This window comes from Arvicanthis niloticus, chromosome 12 (assembly GCF_011762505.2).
Source record: "Arvicanthis niloticus isolate mArvNil1 chromosome 12, mArvNil1.pat.X, whole genome shotgun sequence".
Classification (NCBI taxonomy): domain Eukaryota; kingdom Metazoa; phylum Chordata; class Mammalia; order Rodentia; family Muridae; genus Arvicanthis; species Arvicanthis niloticus.
Window position 1 is genome coordinate 13,934,240 of NC_047669.1, and position 23,476 is coordinate 13,957,715.

The 23,476-nt window shown below is 38.8% G+C and overlaps 1 protein-coding gene and 1 pseudogene across 1 annotated transcript in view; one reads left to right on the plus strand and one right to left on the minus strand.

Annotated features, from left to right (window-relative positions):
- Gmnc (geminin coiled-coil domain containing) overlaps nucleotides 1-1,733 on the minus strand; it is an 8,860-nt gene extending 7,127 nt beyond the window's left edge. Inside the window, 4 exon segments of the mRNA XM_076911167.1 lie at nucleotides 854-890; nucleotides 892-933; nucleotides 935-1,033; nucleotides 1,659-1,733. Of these exon segments, the coding sequence (XP_076767282.1) occupies nucleotides 854-890; nucleotides 892-933; nucleotides 935-1,033; nucleotides 1,659-1,733 (253 nt within the window).
- Nucleotides 1,734-15,369: 13,636 nt separating this feature from the next.
- On the plus strand, nucleotides 15,370-16,396 carry LOC117717912 (glyceraldehyde-3-phosphate dehydrogenase pseudogene; annotated as a pseudogene).
- Nucleotides 16,397-23,476: the final 7,080 nt, after the last annotated feature.

Below are 23,476 nucleotides of genomic sequence, written 5' to 3' on the forward strand. Positions count from 1 at the left end.
TGCTCAAATCCACATTCTCAGTCTTGACCTGGGTTGGACTTAAAATGTTATTGTTAAAACATTGAGTATTAAATCACCATAATGAGCAAGAAAATAAAAATAAAACTTGGGTTCACATCCTGAGACACTCTACTTCTGCTTTTGCTTATAGTAAAAAGACAAGATTGAACAACATCCTCCATGGCATATGTGTTGGTTTTTGTTTCAGCATCGTGTCATAAAAACTTCAGTCTCCAAAATACCTTGGGGCAGAGTGAATGGAAGAGTCTTTGATTTTGTAGTGCCTGAGAGTTTTACAGAAACCATACATTAATATAGAAACCACTATAATATGTGTAAGCTCCAGCCCAATGTGCTCTGTGTAATTTCCATCAACATTGGACATCTTTCTAAAGTTGAAGAGTATATGTGAAAGGGGAATGGTTGTTTCCATGTATGAATACTGTTCTCAGAATTTGTGCTACAAAATAAACATTGTTACTCATTCTTGATTTTATCTCAAGATCACAGGGAATCTAACCAAATTACAAAATAAATGTTTCACCTGATACCTTGACTCCAAAAATGTGCAGTTTATGAAACTTTGTTTTAGACCCAAAGTTACTCCATGAGTTGGAAATCTCTGAGAATTACACAGTGTAGAAAATAACATGTTGTCTAACACACAAAAGGAAGGGTTTCATCTTTACTAGTTGATGAGTACAGAACAACCAGATTTATTCTGTAAAATGCAGGAGTTTGGGGGGCTTATTTGAATTCCCTACAATATCTCTTTTTCTGTAGAGTTTCGGCCCTCTCATGGGGGTTGCGAAAAGGCCCCATTCTCCCAGGGAATCAGAAGAGTAGAACTTACCTAGTACTTGTGGTGCTTGTTGGAGCTCAGTGTTTGTCCAGGGAGACCAGCAGCCCCAGAAAGGAGACCCAAGTCTCCTTGGGAAACGTCAACACCAGATTCTGACGTTGTAGTGGAATACGGGCAATTATAACTCTGGCCTCCTACAAAATACTGATCTTGGCAAGGCAGAATAGTGTTCTGTGAAGTTCAGTATGGGAGGGTGTGGGAGATGCATGATGGCAGTTGGGAAAGGGAGAGAGTGGGAGAAACAGAAATTATATGTGGTGAAGCAAACAAAGAATGAAGGTGATAACTACAGGTCCAGATACATATTTGAATTGTGTGATTATAATTACAAAAAAAAAAAAAAAAAAGTAGGCTCTTTAAGTTACCCAAGTACTTTCCTAAGGCCTTTTCACAAAATAACTAGTATTGGATAGAACAGGTTAGTAAACATCAGAAGAATATTACCTACTGTATTGCCCAGTTCAACTGATAAGCTACCCAGAAATTAAATTTAAAAAAAATTAAGTTTCATAATTTGAAAATATAAGAACTATTTGTTATTTTGTGGGAGACATCTTGATTGTGTTTCTAATAGCCTTGGGCAGTAAAGATCACAGACTATAATGTGTTAACTGAACAGTTCTACATGGCATCATATCAACTCACCTCCTAAACTGGGAATCTGAATCAGGTAGGCATGCTCCCTATACTGTAGGAAAACCAATTAAAGCTTGTCTCCAACTAGCTTACAAATAAACGAGACTCAGAATATGGTTATTTTATTTGGCTTTGAAAACTACTTATCTATTTTTCTAACCACTGATCTAGCTTCCTTCCCAGGGGCGTACCCCAGATACTTGCTGTTTCTCCTGGCCACATGGTCATGGTTCATCTCCCCTCACCGTGGCTTCCTCCTCTCCTCCCGTTTGTTCTTTTTCTTTCTCCTCCTCAGCTCTCCTCTCTCTTCCTCTAGTCTCTCCAGTCCCAACCAGGTAATTCAAAACCCTCCAGTAATTGGCTGTAGCCAATTTTATTTAACCAATAGTTTTAAATTAAGGAGCAAGTTTGCACAACACAAGCTTGTACTTTACTCATAGGGCTAGCCCTTCTGGTACAGAATTTAGCATTTTAATACATAGCAATAAACCAAACCTCAACATTATGGTTGGATGATATATACATGAATTAATATACATCTATATGTATATATGTATTTAGAGGTGATTACATACATTTTGCTCCCATCTCCAGTCCCTGGAGCCTAACATCACTCCATGTAGATAGGCCAAGGCTGAGAATAAAGGAAGTAGGCTCTACTTCCCTCCATCATAAAAACTTAGTACCCTTTCCAAGTTGTCTTGCCACCAGTAGCTGCCTGGCATGCTTTCTTTCTCCACTGTGTTCTGATTCAGTGAACACCTTCCTGCCCTGCCCCACTCATGCCTCAATCCTCAGATATGGTCTCTCCAAAAGTCCATGCAGGGCAGGTAGGCTGCCTGCTAGCTTAAGTTATCCAACAGGCCATTCTTAATTATGTGTCAATGTTTAATCAGGTAAAAGACATTTGTAGCAACAGAGTACAGGTTTGAACAAACTCTTTTTAAACACTGTATGTCTGCTGCTGCCTTGAAGACTTTCTTCGACATAACATAAATAAAGAAACCAGAAGAGAAGACAGAAAGGAGGGAGAAGAAAGAGGAGGTGGAGGAGGGGGAGGAAGAGGATGAGGGAAGAGAGGAGGAAGAAGAAGAAGAGGAGGAGGAAGGGGAGGAGGAGGAGGAAGAGAAGGAGAAGGAAGACAATAAGAATAAAAGAATAAATTTATTATCATTGAGTCACTAGATTAACACTTGGGCCCTGCTCCCAGTCAGTGAACTTTTGGAGTCCAGCTTGGACAGCCGTTGCCTAAAGAAATTCAGCCAAAAGTTTATCAAGTGCTATTTTCTTTTTTTCTAAAAGTATGTTTGTAGACTCTTTGCGGAGGTTATTATTGGAATCAGAGCTAAGCTATTATGCAATTGACACCCGAGAGGAAAACAAACCCAAACACTCGTAAGTAGTTTAAGTCTAAGTGTTTGCAAATATGTGCATCATCTGGAGGAACAGGTGGAGAGGAAAGAAAGCCCGTGCAGGGTGAGGGCAAACGGGTGAGGCAGGGAGGCAAATGTACAGAGAAAGGGAACAGAGAATAAAATGGGGTGGGGGCAGCAGACTTTGCCTGTTTTAATTGGAAAGTACAAAGGCATCTCCAAAGAGGAGTATATTTTAAATGCAGTTTATTGTTTTCCAGGGCTCCCAGGTCCTGGCAGCAGACCAGTTAAGGCCAGCTCCTCACTTACCATCTTGCAGAAGAAAGCGCTGCAGAAACTAGGCCCACTCAGCTTTTTCTTAAAGCCAGACTTAACTTTAAATGGGAACTGCAGGGAGGAGCAAGGAGGTGAGTTCTAACCCGCTGGAGCTGCCAGTGCGGCGGCGGGGCGCGCGAGGCTCCTGGCTGGTGCTGCTCTCTGGTTTAGTAGGAGGATGTCAAACAGGTGACGTTCGTGCCTGGGGAGCCGCCCAGCCTAAGCCAAGGCCACTTGCGCTCCGGGAAAACCCGCACTGGGGAACGTGAGACCTGCGCGTCGCCTTGCGGGAGCTGAGGCAGCATCCAAGGCAGCTCCTGGAAAGCCTGTGTCTGTGCGAGCTGAGTCTACAGGAGTCTACCTGGCGCAGTGGCAGCCGGCAATGGGGACTTGGCTGCCCTGCTCCCTCTGTGCCACGCGCCCAGCAGCCGGCAGGGCGGGGCCGGGCAGGGCGGCCAGCCAGCCCCCGGAGGCATCTGAAGGCCAAACCTTGGTCTCTGTGCAGCGCTAAAGAAGCCTGTCCAAGGGACCCTGGTGTGAGTGGCGCTCAGTGCATTCCCTGGTCACAGGATAAACAAATGATGGTAATGCAATAATAGCGGCAACTAGATTTTATTTTATTTGTTTTCATATTTAATGCAAGAACCCACTTCTTGCAAGGTTTAAATGTGGAGGAAAATGTATAAAATCTAGAATGTACTTTTTCTAAGACGTACCACGGACAATGGCCTGCAGACAAGTACTCAATAAAGTTTGTTCAAACAATGAATTAATGTTCATATTTAGGAATCTAAAGTGCTTTTCGCTGAGTTGGGCTGATGCACACCACAATTATATAAAATTAAAAAAATAAGATTAAGAAAAATAATGTCTGTCAGTACTTCATAGCATATTTTATTTCCCTACCTTTTATTTTCTCCTCACATGAATCTCTATAATGTTCAACTAGGGATGACAGAGAAGCAATACCTCCTTTCGACAAACCCCAATAGACAGCTCTTACTTATGCTGACCATTTAAAGGTTGTAAAACAGTAAATGAATAGAATCCAAGTCCAGCAAGCCTGGAAATATCCCCAGAAGCCTCTAAGCCCGGCAGAGACATCCGCACAACCCTGTCTATTGCCGTTCAAGTCACAGAACACAAGGTGTGGAGAGTACCTACCAATAAATAAACACATGAAGAAAATATCTAGACCGGGGAGTCTTATTCAGCTATAAAGAAGGGCATTATATATGCCCTTTGTAGAAAAAAAAAAATGGTCGTCTTTGATATCATAATGCCAAGTGAAATAAGCCAGTCTCAGAAGAACAAATAGCTTATATATTCTTTTGTATGAAAGGTCTCTAAATTACATGCATGTGCATGTGAGTGTGTGTTGTGTGTGTGTGTGCAAAATAGGAAGCATACTATTTTACTGCTTGATAAGAGGAAAAGGACCAGCGGGTGGAAGGGACAAGAGGGTAATGGGTTTGAATATGAGCAAAGTACAGGATGAACATGCATGGTGATGCTATGAGGAAGCCTGCTGTTTTGTCCAACGAATAAATGCTAATAAAGAGAAAAGCTAAGGAGGTTGACAGTCAACATAGATGCCATATTCTACTATTCTTTCCCTGTAAAAGGGAAGCCCTGGGGATAAGAAAATGAACACTGTTAGCACCGCGGGTGAGTATCACACTTGGGCTTTGGACTTCAGGCTAAGGCAAGCAAGCTTCATTTGACCTGTCTCAAGAACACCGCATCCAGTTCTCTTGCCCCTTCACAGAGATGTGTGTGTATCTGGCACACTGACAGTACCGATTTGCATTTTTTTCACCTTTATAGGTTGAAGTTCTGGCGCTGGTGTTAACTATATTTAGAGAAAGGCTACTTCAAGAACACAGTTTAAATGTGTTCATAACCGTAGACCTTATATCTGGTGGGATTATCAGAAGGTAGACACACCAGGGACTTGGGATGGCACTCACTCAAATGAAAGGTCATAGAAGGACAGAATGAAGAGTCGTCTGTCGGCGAATCAAGAAGAGAAAGCTCAGGAAAAACAAAGTGCCCGGCAGAAACCTTGATGTTGGGCTTCCAACTTCTGAGACCGAGGCTAGGCCTACTACAACATGATTGCTAGGTAGCCCTGGCAAACTAATATGTACATGACACAGAGCCTGAGAACCAGAGTTTGAGTCCTGCTTAAATATAGTTCTTTAGAGAAAAAAATTGACATTTCCTTCATTGTCCTCCTCCTCTGTCATGAATAGAATTTAGAGAAACTATGATGTAACTAAGGGTTCAGGTACCCCAAGATCAAGAAAGATATATGGGAGGGAGATGAGAACACGCCAGATGCAGAGGTGTTCTTTCTCCTGCTCTGATAATACTTATTTGTACATTTTAACGAACAGGATTACGTGTGAAGATTGCTGCATAGGAAATTGATGAATGGGATCACTCAATGCCAGCCCATTCCATTGTGTTCTAAGAGAAAGTGACCCCCACTCTGCTCTGACAGTACAAAGGACAAAGCCCCAAATTCATTTAGATCTTGCAAATAAATGGTCTTGTTCAAGTCAAAGGGCTGTCCATGGGTTATTCCTGTAAACACCTAAACTCTTTACCAAAACCTGGTTAGTTTTGCCATGAGCAGCAGAGGCAGGAGGGCTGAGTAGACTTGGGAAGCTGTCACAGATGAGAAACCTGAGAAGTGTAAGCCTTTGCAATGACACCAAGGAGGTAAATGAGCAAATACAGCATGATAAGAAGAAAAGAAAGGGCCATCAGCTTTGCATTAAAATGCACATGGACTTCTAGTCCTGTTTTTTTTTTTTTTTTTTTTTTTTTTTTTTTTTTTTTTTTTTGAGATGAGCTATGTGGGTTGCTATATATCAAGGTCTTCAAATTCGAGTAACCCATTTGATGAATTAGAAGCAAACTGCTTACAAGAGAGTTCAAATAGGAATCACATCTGTTAATGCTCAATAATTTCCCTACTTGCTGATTAAACAAGAGTAACGTTTTTACCATTACTTATAGGGAGACATCTGACTTTGATGATGCATAAATGCCTATTGCTCGGCTAGGTCTGTTAAGTTTTATAAAGGCCATGTTGGATTTGTAAACTGGGTAATTTTTTTTTTTGAAGGCTAGATGTAAGTTTTAAAATTCTTTCATGAATTTTTAGAACACAAATGCTTTAGATCAACTATTTTAGCGCTGTGGATGTGGGCAAGCACGTGGTAATATATAATCACAGAACACTGGAGAGCTATTCACAATTGAGTGCAAATCAGATCATACGTTCTTGGTGAAATTGTAACCCAGTGGAGATGGGCACGGTGGTCTACACGCTTAACCCTAGCACATGGGAGGCAGAAAAAGGCAGATTTCTAAATTAGCGGTCAGTCTGGTCAACAAAGGAAATTTAGCATAACCAGGGCTGTCACACAGAGAAACTCTGTCTCAAAAAATCAAAGGGAAAAAAGGACCTGCAAAATAAAAACCAAACCAAAACAAACCAAAACAAAACCAAAACAAACCAAAACAAAACTCCAGAAACCAAAACCCAGAAATTAAAAACCAAAACCAAAAATAAAAGCAGAAAACCTACATTACCAACACTTCCAATCCTTGAACTCTGGCTATGACCGTCATTTTCTTATGAAGTATTGCTAAAGCATGAACTTAATTACTTTTATCATTAAAAAAAAAACAAGAACAACAACAACCACTTAACAAAATAAGCAATAATGTGAAGTCCTTTGGTAGGTATATCTGTGTGTGTGATACAAAGGCTCATGGTTCTTTGTGGTGCATATCAACCCATGCAAATTCTTTTCTTGTGTTGGCAATGAGATCAGTTAAAAGCTGCCTTTGCCTTGTGTCGGAAGACGTGGTGTTGAAGAGGAGGTTAATAACAGTTCAGTTGATGAATCAGGGGAAAAGATCACAAAAGGGGAGGTAATTTGACCTGCACAAGAATCAAGTCTACAGACAGTGAAAGGCAGAGTGTGATCAGAAGTGGGGCGAGGATGTAAATAGATGGGCATATGGAATGATCTTTCCTTTCACCCCTAGAGGATGCTTTCTTCCATTTGCCCATTAGTGGATTCAGTAGCTAGCATATATAATAAAGAAGAATCAGTTTTCTTTGTAAACACAGCTCCTTCCCATAGCATAGACAGCTGAGTCTCCAAGTAACAAAAGGATCATGTTTCTCCTTTCTCCTACAGGTAAAGTGTTGTTACATGTGGAAAAATTTCGATGGCAACGGTTTTGTATTGTAAGACTTAGCATTTGCTATTCTTTAATGTATCTGGAGAGGCATTACACATTCAGCTTATGAGATGCAGTCTTAACTTTACTCATACAAAAACATATGTGGAAATCAGTATTTTATTATGGACGGAGACTTACCTATTCCTCGCCACCTGGAGATTTCTCATGGTTATGATATATATTACACAGTTTAAGGTGATAAAAATTGTTTCTACAGAAACAGGATGTGTGAAAACGAGTCAACATTTAATTCTGAGAACAGAAATAACACAATTGAGAAGAGTGTAGTGGTTATTAGCCAGGAAAGAGGAATGCCTTGTGTGAGGTCAGGAGTGAAATGTGACAAAATCAAAAAGAATGCTTCTGTGTGAAAAGTGTGTGTGTGTGTGTGTGTGTGTGTGTGTATGGTTATATCAGCCAGTATTTCTTTAATAGCTTTATATCCACAGTCATTTATTGACTCATAAATGGCTGCTGATAATTATAGTAGCTGTATTTTGTTAAGGCAAATGACATAGCATTATCATATTGAAAAATCAGATGGCTAGCATTATAACAGCATATCTTTCCAATATCATCTATATAGTGTGAGTTTGTGAGATTGTTTGCAAATGGACACAGGCCTGTATTCATTATTCAGGAAAACATTTCTGCTCTTGGGAGCCTTGTTCTCTGCCTTCTGTCATAATTTGACATTTAAATGTAGGATTTGAATCTAGGCAGACTGAAGCAGCTTCACCTTGCTGTCGACAGATATGGGAGTTCCTACTTCCTTCAGGTCCCACCTGGAATCTGGGGCAATCAATACCTTACCTCTCTGCCACTTACTATGTGAGCCCTGGTGGGAACCTCTGCTCCATGGAAAACTATCTATCTAAAATAAAATAGGAAAATGTCAATAGGACTATGAAAGAACATTAAAAAAAATTTGAAATTTACATCACATTAACACAAAGATTGGAGAGGAAGCATTTTAACCCAAGCAAAGAGTTCTGCGGGCTAAGGGGAAGCTCTGGGATTCAGTACTTGACTATACTGTGAGGCCTCAGAATCCATGCCCAGCAGCAGTAACAAAATAAATAAACAAGTCAATAAATCAATACTGCTTTATTCCACACTTTACCTCAGTGCACTGAGAAATGATTAAAATAGTTATGATGATCAATGTATGTCAGGGATATGCTCATCTAACTTTGATATAAAATAAAATTCTGCCTCATGAAAATCAATATTTTACCAACTAGATTCCACTGCCCATATTGTTCAAGACTTCCTGTCAGGGGTGCTTGGCAGGCTAGATGACAGAAAGCCAGTGCAACATTAACAGCTTAGAAGAGGAATTGGCAGTGACTGCAGCATTTACATTTATTAAAAATATAGAAATCAGAAAGCCTATTTCTATCAAGACAACTGGACTCATTCTATTTCAGCCTTACCTGAGAAAATTTAAAAAAAAAAATTATATCACAAAATGCATACAAAAACTGAAAAGAATCCCCTTATTTCTTAATAACACATTAGTTCAAAGTAGTTACAACCACATTAAAGAAATTCAAATCAATCAAAATTCAGTTTCTAATCAAATTTTATTTTTCATATGAGGCCCCCAACACATATATATAACATATATAGCAGAGGACTGTTGGATCTGGGTTCAGTCAGAGAAGATGCACCTAACTCTCAAGAGACTGGAGGTCCTAGTGAGTTTAGAGGTCTGGTTGGGTGGGGAGGGTGGGGAGATGGAACATCCACATGGAGACAGAGGGGTGAGGAGGATGTATGGGATGTGACTGGGATGGAGGGTGGACTGGGGGGGGATAAAATTTGGAGTATAAATAAATAAATAAATAAAAGGCCAAAAAGAAAACATAATGCCAATTTGTATCAATGGAAGTATTTACTTATTTTAAAACAGTCTAAGAGAATATACCTAGTGTTTACTGCTGTGAGAGTAACATTACTCCACTCTGGAAAAGACTTTAGTGAGAATACCAACCTCCTTCCCCCCATCATCAGCTAAGAACAAATCCAAACTGTCTGTGACTTTGAATGGACAGTGCATTCAATCTCTCTCTCTCTCTCTCTCTCTCTCTCTCTCTCTCTCTCTCTCTCTCTCTCTTTCTCTCTCCCCTCCCTCTCTCCCTTCTTTCCTTCATCCATTTCCCCTTTCTTCTGTCTTGCTTTGTTTGCATTTACGTATGTGTCTGTGCACTTGTGTGTGTATGTGCGCACACACGCGTGCGTGCATGTATGTGTGTATGTTTATTCCCCTCAGTCTAGCTTTATTCTGGTGGTACTTTGGACACACATACACATTTCAATGGCTTCATATCTGGGTAAGAGAGCAGCAAGAGCAAGGTGATGGGGTAATGGCACACACCACACACCTTTGATCCCAGCACTGGGGAGGCATAGGAAGGTGAGTTCGAGGCCAGCCTGATCTACAGGGAGATTCAAGAACAGACAGGTTTACAAGGAGAAACCCAATCTTGAAAAAACAGAGAAAGAGAAGAAGACAGAGAGAGAGAGAGAGAGAGAGAGAGAGAGAGAGAGAGAGAGAGAGGAGAGAAACAATTTTTAGCACTTAAAATATTTATTTCATAAAATATATCATATGAAAACTTTCATTCTATGAATTCTCTGGTATTCATGAATATACATCTCGGTGTATATGTTTACATATTTGTATTTATTTATTCCCATGCATGTATCTAGAGCAATTCCTAAAGCACAAGCCTCAAAATGCCTGGAGACAAATCAAGACATTCTGATGTTAGACATGAACTCTTATTCTGCATTACCAAATTCTCAGTAAAAGACAATAGTCAGTCTAGACATGTGTGATTGGCGATTCAGGAAAAATGAAAACAATATTTCTCCCCTTCACTGACATTAGTGTTTGTGCATCATTGAATCTCTACTCCTGGGGAGAACTTAGAGAGAAGCCTGTTCCCAAGGAGTGTCTTGTTGGCCCCATGTTAGTGGCGATTATGTGAATGAATATATTTACCTACTTCAGACATGCATACTGAGAAGCCCAGTCAACTATCCATATACATTTTACCCCTGTTCACCCACAACACTTCTTTTCTCTTGAACTGAAACAGCAACCACTTACAGTAAAGGCAACAATGTATTTCTGCATCCATATTGGATATGTGTGACAGAGGTGGTGTTTCAGGGAGTGTTGTCAGCACTACTGTATGCAAAGAAACAATCAAATGTTTCCTTGGAAATAAAATCACTAGGAGAAAAAAAAAATGTTCATTTGACATGTGGGCACATAGAATAAGTTTCAAGAACCATTCCCACTCTTCCAGATGGAAAGGCAAAGGAAACCAACCAATAAAAACTTGATCCCAACTAGTTTATGACCGTGCTCACTTATCAATGTAAAGAACACACATCATCGTTATTTGTTAGGGTATTTTTTTGGCGCATGGTGTATTTGCACAAGTTTGACACTGGGTAGCTTCATTTCTCACTCTCATGTATTGAGGCACTCTCTTGCTGTACCCAAGCTTGCTGTATCGACAAGTCTATCTACCCAGCTTGCTTGAACCGTTTCTTATCTGCCTGCCTTGCACTGGGATTACAGGGAGGCCACTGACCAGCTTTATTGAGAATATTAAGGATCCAGACTTGGTCCACATGCTCACATAGCCAATGCATTATTCACAGAGTCATCTCCCTTGCCACTGATAACATTTAAAAACCTGGAATAATAAGGATGGTTTCGATAAATTAGACTGTCTACAGTGTGGATTGCTACTCCTGGGAAACAACACTGTGTCTATTATGTTAAAATGTGTGTAAGCATATTCTCATAACCATAAAGGTGTTAATATAGTAATGTTTTAACTGTGTTTATTGCAAGTTCTTGCCCAGCCTTCTTGTTCATTGATGCTGAGAAACAATGCACAGAAACTGCAATAGTTCTGCAGTGTTTAGTGGGTACCCAGTTTAAAACTGAAGCCTGGGGACATTTTATTCTTTATTTTACAATGATTTAAAGCTTTAAAATGTGATGCTAATATCTTTCTTTGATAATTCTTAGCATCATAAGAAACATTTATCTAATATTCTGAATTAAATTGCAGTTGGAATTCTCATACTGTTTCATTTGGTGCGATATCAATAACATAGAAAGTATCATCTCCTTACAGAAAAACATAATAAGTTAACATGTATAAGTTAATAAAGGAATTCTATAATTATGGCAAAAGTATACAGTGGACATGAACATGAACAATGGAAAATAAGTGGCTGCCAGTATGCAAAAATATTAACCTTACCTCTTGAGATAAGAATCCAAAGGCACACATAGGTTCCCTAGGGGTGGATGCTCTAGTTGGTACCCTCCAGCCTCAGCCTCCAGCCAATAGCTAACCCTCAGCACACCCTTCCCATGATTTCAGAACTAGCCTTGTACAGAACTGACCCAAAGTGGCCAAGGTAATCTTTCCATGTCCATATAATTTAATGTCCACAAGCACATGTGTATATAGTGAATGTACATACAAAATATAAGACTATCTTAACAGTATTTCACAAAAATGAGAGTATTATAAATATTTATTTATATATTTTTCAGTAATATCTTTCAGGAATCAAGTAAACTGAAATAATTTTCATGCGTTCTTTCAGACTTGTTGTAACCCAATACAGTTCTTTTTTTACAATGTCACAAAAAGTTTATTAGTAGAACTAAAGTCAAAGATTAACATAAAATTTGAAATCCTTTCTCAAATTTTCTTTCTGTGGTCATCATCTCAATAAATATCATCCATATTTAAAAATAAAAAGGAGAAAAAGAATTAGCCTGGAGTTTTGTAAAGGAGCCAGTGTAGAAAAAAAAAAAAAAAAAAAAAAAAAAAAAACCTTTCGTTTCATTAACTAATGCCCAAAAGCATTTACATTTAAGACAAATGATTGCTAACATTGCACTGACAAAATCACATAAAATGGGAAATCAAACCTGTATAAATGTAGCATTGTATCTTTTTATTTCACTTGCTACATGAGAAGGGTCAAGAACCTTGTTCTAACAATCTACCCTGTTAGAACCTTGATCTAACAATCTAACTAAGAGACAGGAAGCTGCTCATAGTTTTCTAAACTGTTACATAATACATTCACTGCTTCTTCTCTTAATGGATGTGTTCAGATTTTTCCTAAGCCTTTGTTTCTATAAACAATTTACATGTTTGTCACCCCAATACCCAGGGGATCTAACAAGAGGTTCAGGAGTCTAAAGTCATCCTTAGCTCCAGAGTGAATTTGAAGTCTGTCTCAAATACAAGGAAGGTAGGAAGGAAGGAAAGAGGGAGGGAGGGAAGGAGGGAGGGAAGAAAGGAGGATGGGAGGAAGGAAGAAAAGAAGGGAGAAAAAAGAAGGGAGAAAAGGAGAGAGGGAGGGAATGAAGGAGGGAGGGATTTATTTATTCATTAAAAATAATATGTAAAAGAGAAAATTGGACTATAAATTACAAAAAAAATGGTGAGTGTGGAGGCAGGTAAGGGAAAGAAAAGATGACTTAATTAAGTTAGCATCTCAAGGAATTATTAAAAATATGCAAATATTTCAAGGTAGACATATCTTACATGGTCCCGGGATGATAAGAAAGGAAAGCTGTGTGATTTGACAGTAAGCATGAGCTGCTGAGAACATTAAAAAGGCTACCTGAACTTAGGAGCATAATTAAATGCGCAGATTTCTACATCTGTAAAGATTTTACAATGATGGTTTATTTATGATCAATTCTGAGCCTGACAGGCTTAGAATCTTAAGATGCATTTGTCCATTATCACTTCCCCTTAAGAACCATTTTATTTCATACTTCTGTACATTTGAAAAATGTTATATTCTTTTATTTTTTGAGTTTTTAGTATACATCACTTCTCCCTTTTTTTCTCTCTCAAAGCCCTTCCATATAACTCTTCTTGCGCTCATTATACATACATACACACACATACACACTTATTCCTAATTGCATAAGTATGTCCTAAAATGTTAATTGTACATATGTTTTCATGTCTGACTGTTTGGTACAGGATAACCTTACATAAATAACTACAGGTAATTAAAGAATACTGAGTGCATTATATTCTTGACAATAGAGTCTCATACTAAGACAACTTGAACCCTACTGCCCTCTATGGGATGTTGACTGATTTACAGCGTTTCAATTTTTTGTTTCCCCCCCTCTTCTATTCCCACTTTCTTTTCATATTCTCTTCCCTCCTCTATATGTTTGTTCTTAAAGACCTACTCACAGATTGCAGAAGGAAGTTGCCTGAGAAAAACATATGTGTACTCAGTGGAATTTAACATAGACTACATATGTCGACCAAAGTAAAGCCTGAAGTTTGCACGCATGCACACAGACACTGGTTTGGATAAACTTTGTTCTATAAATCATAGACTGATATATAGATCATAAATTTTTAAGAACATTTAAAAAAGGAAAGAACAGTAATGGCAGGTGATTTGATGCTCAATGTTCAAAGGCTACATGTTCTTGTGCCCCTATTTGACCTTCTCTCTGGGAGATTTATGGAGAGATAATGTAATGACAGAAATGAGGAAGTATAGAGACAACCGTGTTTCTTGTCTTAGGAACAGAGACTCTCTGTGCAGAGCTCACTGACTCTTTACCTCTCTCTTTCACACATTATTTTTTAATTTAAATATGATTCCCCAGTCTCTTCAGCCCATCCTTGTACCCTTCTTCTCAAATTCATGGCCTCTGACTTCTATATTGTTGTTACATATATATTCAATATAAAGATGTAGAGACAATTTTCTTAGTCTCTACAATGTTGCTTGTATGTATGTGAGTTTATACAGAATACTTGGCATGGGATAACCAATTGAGCAGGGGTCTTCTTTGGACAAGACTCTATCTCCTCCCGGAATTCCTTAGTGGCTTTTAGTTTGACTAGAGTTGGAACCTTGTGAGATTACCACCTGTGTTATCATTTCTGTTTGTGGCATCCTTATTCAGGTCTTGTTTATAGCTCTTTCTTTAACAAGTGTTCAGGATTTCTAGGCTGATGATATCTCTCACTTCACAGATAGACTGGTTCGGTCGGGTTCCATGTTATATAATTTCTGCTTGCCCCTTTCTAGGTCTTCCTGGGTGATGCCAAATTCTTTGTCTTCTACTTCCTCCTCTTTTTCTTTTCCCTTCCATTTTCTTTTCCTTTAGAGTTTCTTCAAGTCTAGTACCTGTTATTTTACAGTACCCAAGGTTGATTTTTGCAATCAACATGATATTTAGCCTCTTTCTGTCCATAACTTAGATTTTCTATATATAATGAACACACCACAGAACACATACTTTCATCTATGTGTTTAGTTGATGAAGGCAGAATCGAGGGATAATTATAAATTTGAAGAAAGCTTTGCCTTAAACCAGAGCTGTCTCCGGTTAGAAGCAAGCATATATGCTACTAAGTTCCCCTGTACCTTGATTTCTTTATCTCTAAAGAAACTTTATTTCCAAGTGCTTTGTGTTAGTTTTGAAGAATAAAAGAAGCACTATATGTAAAAATTCATATGCATATTTACTAGGCCTTAATGCATTATGTGAAAAGTAATTAAATATTTAAGGACAAGTCAAATTTAACTATCTTACGTTAAAACTATTCAAAGCCTATTAATTATTTTGTAATAAGCAAAACAACATTTTCACTTATAATCTGTATTGCCTTTGTAACCTCATTACAATGTTTTGATATTGGGCAATATAATTTTAAAGCAGTTCAAAGAACATTTTCTTTATATTAATTATTGTCCTATATTTAATTTGTTTAGCTTCTTCAAAATCAGAGTTTTTCGGCTCTCTGCTTCTCTCTGTTCCAGAGATTGCTGTATCTTCTTGTGCAGTGCCAGCCTCATCCCGTAGATAAAATGGTGAAGGGCGGTGTGAACGGATTTGGCCGTATTGGGCGCCTGGTTACCAGGGCTGCCTTCTCCTCTGCATCTGACAAAGTGGAGATTGTTGCCATCAACGACCCCTTCATTGACCTCAACTACATGGTCTACATGTTCCAATATGACTCCACCCATGGCAAGTTCAACGGCACAGTCAAGTCTGAGAATGGGAAGCCTGTCATCAACAGGAATCCCGTCACCATCTTCCAGGAGTGAGATCCCATTAACATCACATGGGGTGATGCTGGTGCTGAGTATGTCGTGGAGTCCACTGGCGTCTTCACCACCATGGAGAAGGCCGGCACCCAGTTGAAGGGTGGGGCCAAAAGGGTCATCATCTTTGCCTCTTCTGCTGATGCTCCCAAGTTTGTGATGGGTGTGAACCACGAGAAATGTGACAACTCGCTTAAAATTGTCAACAATGCATCCTGCACCACCAACTGCTTAGGCCCCCTGGCCAAGGTCATCCATGACAACTTTGGCATCGTGGAAGGGCTCATGACCACGGTCCACGGAAGGACTCATGCCATCACTGCCACTCAGAAGACTACGGATGGCCCCTCTGGAAAGCTGTGGCGTGATGGCCATGGGGCTTCCCAGAACATCATCCCTGCATCCACTGGTGCTTCCAAAGCTGTGGGCAAGGTCATTCCAGAGCTGAACAGGAAGCTCACTGGCATGGCCTTCCGTGTTCCTACCCACAATGTATCCATTGTGGATCTGACATGCCGCCTGGAGAAACCTACCAAGTATGATAATATCAAGAAGGTTGTGAAGTGGGCATCTGAGGGCCCACTGAAGGGCATCCTGGGCTACACCGAGGACCAGGTTGTTTCCTGCAACTTCAACAGCAGCTCCCACTCTTTCACCTTTGATGCTGGGGCTGGCATTGCTCACAGCGACAACTTTGTAAAGCTCATTTCCCGGTATAACAATGAACACGGCTACAGCAACAGGGTCGTGGACCTCAAGGCCTACATGGCCTCCAAGGAGTAAGAAACCCTGGACCATCCACCCCAGCAAGGACACTGAGAGCAAGAGAGAGGCCCTCGGTTGCTGAGGAGTCCCTGTCCCCAACACTGAGCATCTCCCTCACAATTTTCTTCCCAGATCCCCATAACAACAGGAGGGGCCTCGGGAGCCCTCCCTACTCTCTGAAGTACCATCAATAAACGTTCGCTGCACCCCCCAAAAATCAGTTTACTTTTTTTTCTCTCTCTCTGAAGTTCTTACTGTTTTTATCTCCCAAATTGGTTGGTCTTCAGAGACCCCTAAAACAATACAGGCAATTGTCACTGCCATTGGTTGCTAAGCAGAAATACAGGGTGAGGAAAATAGTGAAGTACAGTATGACATATTTATATAGAATTGGTATATCCTAATAAAAATTTGTCAAAGAGGAAAGCATACTGATAGTCCAAATTGTCTGCAAGGAACCTATCACTGTAATACTAAGATGCATAACTAGATTGGGATTTAAGCTGCTAATAAGATACATGATGCACGAAGTCATACGTAAGTAACACAAAACATGTAGAGCTTGTTTAGAAAATCTATGATACAGATGAGGCAGACACAAGGTTTCTATGCTTTACATAGTAGCATGGTTGAGCTGCTTGTCTTTCTCCCTGCTCTGGCCCACTTCATTTCTTGGAAGTGAATTTTTTTCTCAATGAATTTTCTTATATTGCTTACAGACAATCCACTATTTTCAGTAGTATCTGTATATCAACTTTATGTTGCCCGAGACAGAGGTTAAGATTCATCTTTATCAACAAACAGATTCAAATTGTTTCAATACAGTTTTTAAAAATAATCTGTAGCCCACTGCCATGTTACCATGAATATTAGTTATGTGATCAGATTTTGAATAAAGTTTTTGGAGGGATGTTTTATTCCATTCTCTTTGTGTTTGTATTCTATAGTGTCACATTGTCATGATCACTGTACTGTTAAAGCTATAAACTCTAACTACTTTCCTGGGAAGTTTCATTTTCAAGTTATTAATTTCACTGTCAGTTTTTGCCAAAACATTCTGAGGTTTGGTTGGGAACAAAATTAAATGTATATACTGTATTTTCAAAAAAAAATGAGTGTGTGAAGACTGGGTCTTATAATCTATAATCACGGGCATAGTGTATCCAAGTGAAGAATTATTAATGAAGCAGGTCACCATGGAGACGGCCTAGCAATCTCTTACCACTATGACCCAAATATTAATTGAACATGCAATGGAAGAGAGCTTTATTTATTATCACAGTTTTAGGGAATTCAGCTCACTCATATGTCCAGAGCGTAGACAGAACTTCATTGTTAAGGATATTATGATAGGAAAGGGTTGTTCAACACAATGATAGAAACAAAGATAATAATAAGACAGGAAGGAGCCAGAGAGACAATGCCAAGAGGACTTGGACCTCAGTGACTTATTTTTATCCAGGTAGAATTCAAACCCTAAAGTTTCCCCAGAATTTGCCAAAATAGTGCCACCAAGTTAGCCTAAACTTTAAGAAAGTAGTCATAGGAGATGTTTCATATTTAAACCAGAATCTAGGGGGTTGAGGATGTCACACCTAGACATATAAGTTATATGACTTTAATAAGTTATATGACAAGGTATGGAAGGAGGTTTGAAGTGACATATTTTAGGAGAAAGCTGAAGAGTTTACTTGATAAGGTTAAATTTCTCTGTAAAGTAGCAGATAATGCACACGTTCATAGACAAAGGTAGCTTTGTGAATAGCTAGGAAGGTCAAAAACTGGCACAAAGGGACCAAAAAGGGAAATGACCGTCAGTGCAAAGGATTTTGTCAAGACAATAAGCCACAGATATACGGAACTAAGTTTTACGATGTTGAGGCAGACAAGTGTCTTGATGGATTTGTGTTGGAGGATTTTTTTTTTCTGAAGAGTGAGATCCCAGCTCAGAATATGTCCATACAGGTTGATATCTATGGGAGGTCTCCCCTTCTCTGAGGAGGAGGCTGAGAGGTGGGTGGTGGGGGAGGAGATGTGAGAGGGAGAGACTGGGAGGAGAGGACAGGGGGAAGTTGGGATCTGGATGTAAAATAAATACATAACTTAATATTTTTTCTCTCCCAAAGTCATCCTCAGTGAGCTGTTGCATCTTTCAGACACTAGAGGGGGCTTACTGAAGCTCTCATCCCAAAGGGGAAGCAAAGAACAACCCCATTAACAGGATTAAACATTGTTGATAAGAAAATGAAGTCCCATTTTGCATTTTTAAAGAGCATATAAATACAGTGAATGCTGCCACGTCTATAGCAGCATGTTTATTTTGTATGACCTTGCAGTGTGATGCTCAGTTAATTTGCTTTAAACTTACGCATGGCTGCACACACTTGTCATCCCTGAACTAGAGAAACGGGGACAAAGACATTGTGAGTTCAGTGATAACCTCAGCTACAGAGGACGTCTAAGGTCAGCAAATAAGCAACACAGAAAGAGAGAAACTAATAAATCATTCTGCTCTAAAAACTGATCAGATCTGGAACACTCTATCGCCTACATTTAGATTTGTGAATGAAGGCCAATTTTAGGAAATAAAACTCAGAATATATGCAAATATGAGGATAAAGTTTAGTGTGGTTTTAGGTCTTGGAATTTTAGTCTACTGATGACTTGAAATCTACTAACAGTGAACAACTTGGCTGGCTCATAACTTGATATTTCAAATAGTGTTGTGATAAAGACAGATATGCAGATATCTCTATTATGAAGGAAATGCATGTAAAACTTCTGGGCATGATGCGGGTATGAAGTAAGAACGGAACAGTAATATTATTTGTAGATATATAAATATCATACTCATTATATAAATTAGCATGGAAATCTTTAAAAATCTTATGTTAGAACAATCATTATAATCCAGTAGAATCCAATGTAACTTTCAACATGCCCATCTGACCTTTGAGCTACATCTCTAGACTTCAGTTTTAACACATACAATATATAAACCATAAAAACAATAATTTATTTTACTCTGACTTTTCTGCCTGTGAAATATATGCATATAAAAATAAAAGTATTAGTAAATCAGTACCGTGTGTGTGTGTGTGTGTGTGTGTGTGTGAGAGAGAGAGAGAGAGAGAGAGAGAGAGAGAGAGAGAGAGAGAGAGAGAGACAGAGAGAGAGAGAGACAGAGAGGCAGAGAGAATTTGGGTGTCTTTTTATAACCTCCAATATAGGGCTCTTCTGGTAATACATAATGAAGGCATAGACCCATGAAGGAGACTTGAGATTCAATTCCACTCAATCTTGAGTGGGTAGATTTGTAGGACAAGTTCCAAGATCATTTATTCAACTAGATACATATGATATATCAATAAACCTTCTATTGTAACATGGATGAAGAAGAGAGAATAAAGTAGATCCAGGTCATTAGAGTGGGCGCTAATGACAGTGTGGTGCTTTCCCCCAAAAGGTGTCCCTCCAGAAAAGCTAAAAATGAAACAAAAACAAACAAACAAACAAACACCTCTGGCCCTCTCAATGTTATCCATGTGAAATGTATAATTCATACCATTTCCTGCAAAATCAAAATCCCTTTTTTAATTACTATTCATAATTCTATTGAGGACTCAATGAGTTTAGATTTTAACATCTATAACTCACTATCAACATGATGTTCAACCATTCAATTTCCTTGTTAATGCTATTTTGGTCAAATGGTCAATTTGTACTTTCTTCAAATACTCTATTTTCTTAATTGATATCATTGATCAAGTCACCTGATCATTGGTATAAAGTCCTATAACATCTTGATTTTACTTTACAGCTTTACTGGATTCCAAGATTAGTATTTAATTTATAGTAAATTACTAGATTTTAAAATAAATTTAGAAATCAACAATATGAATTAAAACAGGTTCACATTTCATGTTTAAATGGCTAAACAATAAATGCATTGAAAAAGAAAAGTTACAATGTATATTATAAAGATTCTTATTCCTTCAGACTATAGAGATTTGTGTGTCAACCTTCCTTCCTCAAATAGATTGCAGGCATCTCTGTACATTAGTCCTGTTCTTCCCCTTAGTCATTGCCTTGATTCCATCCAGTGCCTCTGTGCCTTGATGAATTTGAAATGCATGTAGTTATCCTACCTTCTCCCTTCATCTCATTTCACTGTCTTAATGCATCCTTGTCCCCTCCTGGATATATCACAGGCAATACAGGGGTACTGTATTCAGAATAGATACACATTCTTAGAGCATTTTGGTGTTCCCTTCAACAAGGAACTAGACTATCATTTGTACTGCACCAATATTAACCCTGGAGGTCACACTTTACCTTCTACAACCCATCAGCCATTAAGTCTTCATCCCAAATCTACTCCCTAGCCTCCAGTTTCCATGGTCACCTCATCGTTGGTATAAAGACTTATAACACCTTGTCTTTACTTTAAAGCTCGACTGGACTCAAAGATTAGTATCTAATCTATAGCAAATCACTAAATTCTTAACAGAGAATTCAGAAATCATGTTTAAGCTTCATGTTTAAATGGCTAAACAAGAAATTTATCGAAAAAAAAAAACAAGTTACAATAAATTTTAGAATGTATTTAGAACTATAGAAAAGGATGGATTTTTCATCAAAAATTGTTAGGAATAAATATACTAAAAGTGGTTTGTAGATTTAAAAATACTGAGGAGGGGTGGAGCTGTTGCTCCTTGGTAGAGCGTTTGCCTAACATGCAATCATTCTCACTTCCTGCCAAACAAACAAAATCCTCACAAAACCCTGAAAAAAAAAAGCCAACAAAAATCGACCTTATTATTTAATCTACAAAGCTAGGAGAAAAATGTTAGAAGTAGGAAAAGAAAAAGGAAAAAAATGATGACAGAATAGGAGTCATAAAGAACTGGAAAATACTGAGCTCATCAGAAAATGTCTTTAATTAGTTTTTAGTAAATTTATTCAATAGGCATCCATGTAATTATCTGGCAATGAGAAGAATGTTAAACTGTCTGAGATACTGAGATAACTGTGAAATTACAGTCACTTTAATAAAAAATTTTAAGGCACCTTGAATTTATTAATGCAAATGATGTTGGACATTTTCTTGTTAATATTTTAGAAATATTGGTGTTTCAAATGTTAATGATGGAGCTAGAGAGATGGCTCAGCTATTGGAAGCACTCCTTGTGCCTACAGAGCACCCAACTTCGATTCCCAGAGCTAGTGCTAAGCTCCTCCCAACTCCCGTGACTCCAGTTTCAAAGCACCTGAAGCTCTCCTTTGGCTTCCGTCGGCACACATATGCAGTGCTCACACTCACACGTTGCCATACATGCACAGAAATGTTAAAAATTAATTGCAAATAATAATACACCATGCTCATGTGTTTTTATTAATGAGTGTTTAATTCTCTTTACAAAAACTCAATAATCTCATTTCACTGACATTAATGGTAAAGAAAGATAACTTCACATAACGAAGTATTTGGCGAAGCTAACACAACGTTCAGGTGAAATCTGATTGAGAAATGCCTTAGAAATCCCAGGGTGGGGTGGTACCCAAGGGGGAATCCCCTTTCTCTGATAAGAAGGGGAAGGAGCAATGGGGGAGGGGTTGTAAGGGTAGGGCTGGGGGGAGAGGACTGTGATGGGCATGTAAAGCGAATAAAAAAATAAATTATTGAATAAACTAACTGTCTTAGAAAGGAAGACACATTACTCAAGCTTCCTTGTAATGATAGCAGCAAAGATCCGAAATCAGGAGAACCTTGCCTTTGTCTGTGTGATGTCACTCCATCCTTATCACCCGTGGTTTAGAGAAAGATTTGAAGGATACCAGTGCTCTCTGACTTCCAGCCATTTCCTTCATACTTGCTCTCTAAGCTTCACAAAATGTGTTACCTTTTCTGACTGTGTAGAATTGACTTGCAGAGCCGCTATCAGAACGTTTTTCAAATATCCTTGTTCTTAGGCTTGACCTCGTCTCTGCAGTCTGCTTACACTGGGTGCTAAACATTAGGACCCAGACGCACTGCCTTCAGCGCACCACCACCCTCTTTGCACTGATGGCTCCCAATGGAGAGCTGACCCACTTGAGCATCAGACACCTCGTCCTGTTAACCCTTCTGCTTTGCTGTGCATTCTCCCTGATCCATTCTAATTAGACAGCAAACTCAGCATGTTCAGTGTACCAACAACCGGCTTCTAATATACTCGTGTTCATGCTTTTTCTGACTCTCACATTTTATTAACACATGCTGCTTTGGCATTATTAACCTCTTTCTCCTTCTTCTGCCAGAAAGAGCCTTCTGAGCCAGTCCTTAGCACTTCTTGTTTCTGCCTCCTTCTAACTGGTTTTATGGGCACCACGTTGGCCATGAGCCCATCACTAACCTGGAACATGGCATCTTCCATAGCCTCTCGTTGCCCAGTCCGCACGTCTCATCACTGCTCAGTTTTTGTCAAGCATCTTGTTCGTCTTTTAGCTCATACGGACGCCTTCTTCAGTGAGTCACTTTTCCTCACTGCAAAAAACACTACAAGATTTTAAGAGCTCTCAGAATCAGTTCCCTGTGTCTAATCAATGTAATTTCCCATGCCTAATCGGCACCTCTTTATGTTTCTGATTATAACACTCACAATAAATGAAATCCAACTGTACATTAATCACACTGAAAGTGAATGTAAAGACCTCCCACTATGACCTTGCAAATAAGCCTTTTGCTATGGAAACAAGATTATAGTTTGGGTCAATTAAATTTTCTTTTACTAAAAAAACATCAAAATAGAAACTTTGGAAAGGTTAAGCTGAAAAAGTAAGTTTATTAATTCATACTTTTATTTTTAGTTTAAAAAGAATTATTTCTTGCTTAATGACAGCCATAAAATAAATTTTTTATGATGGCAAATTGCATTTAAAAACAAACCTTTGGCTCTGATTGTTAGCCAGTTTGCTCCACAGGGTGTAGTGAAGAAGCTCTGTGCAGCTTGCCTGATATTATCCTAAAGGGTTATTAAGAAAATTGCCTGTAACTTGTTCCAATCTGTGGTTTCTGCAATTTCCCATTGACTTATGTCTTTTAATTCCCTGGTCATACACCATA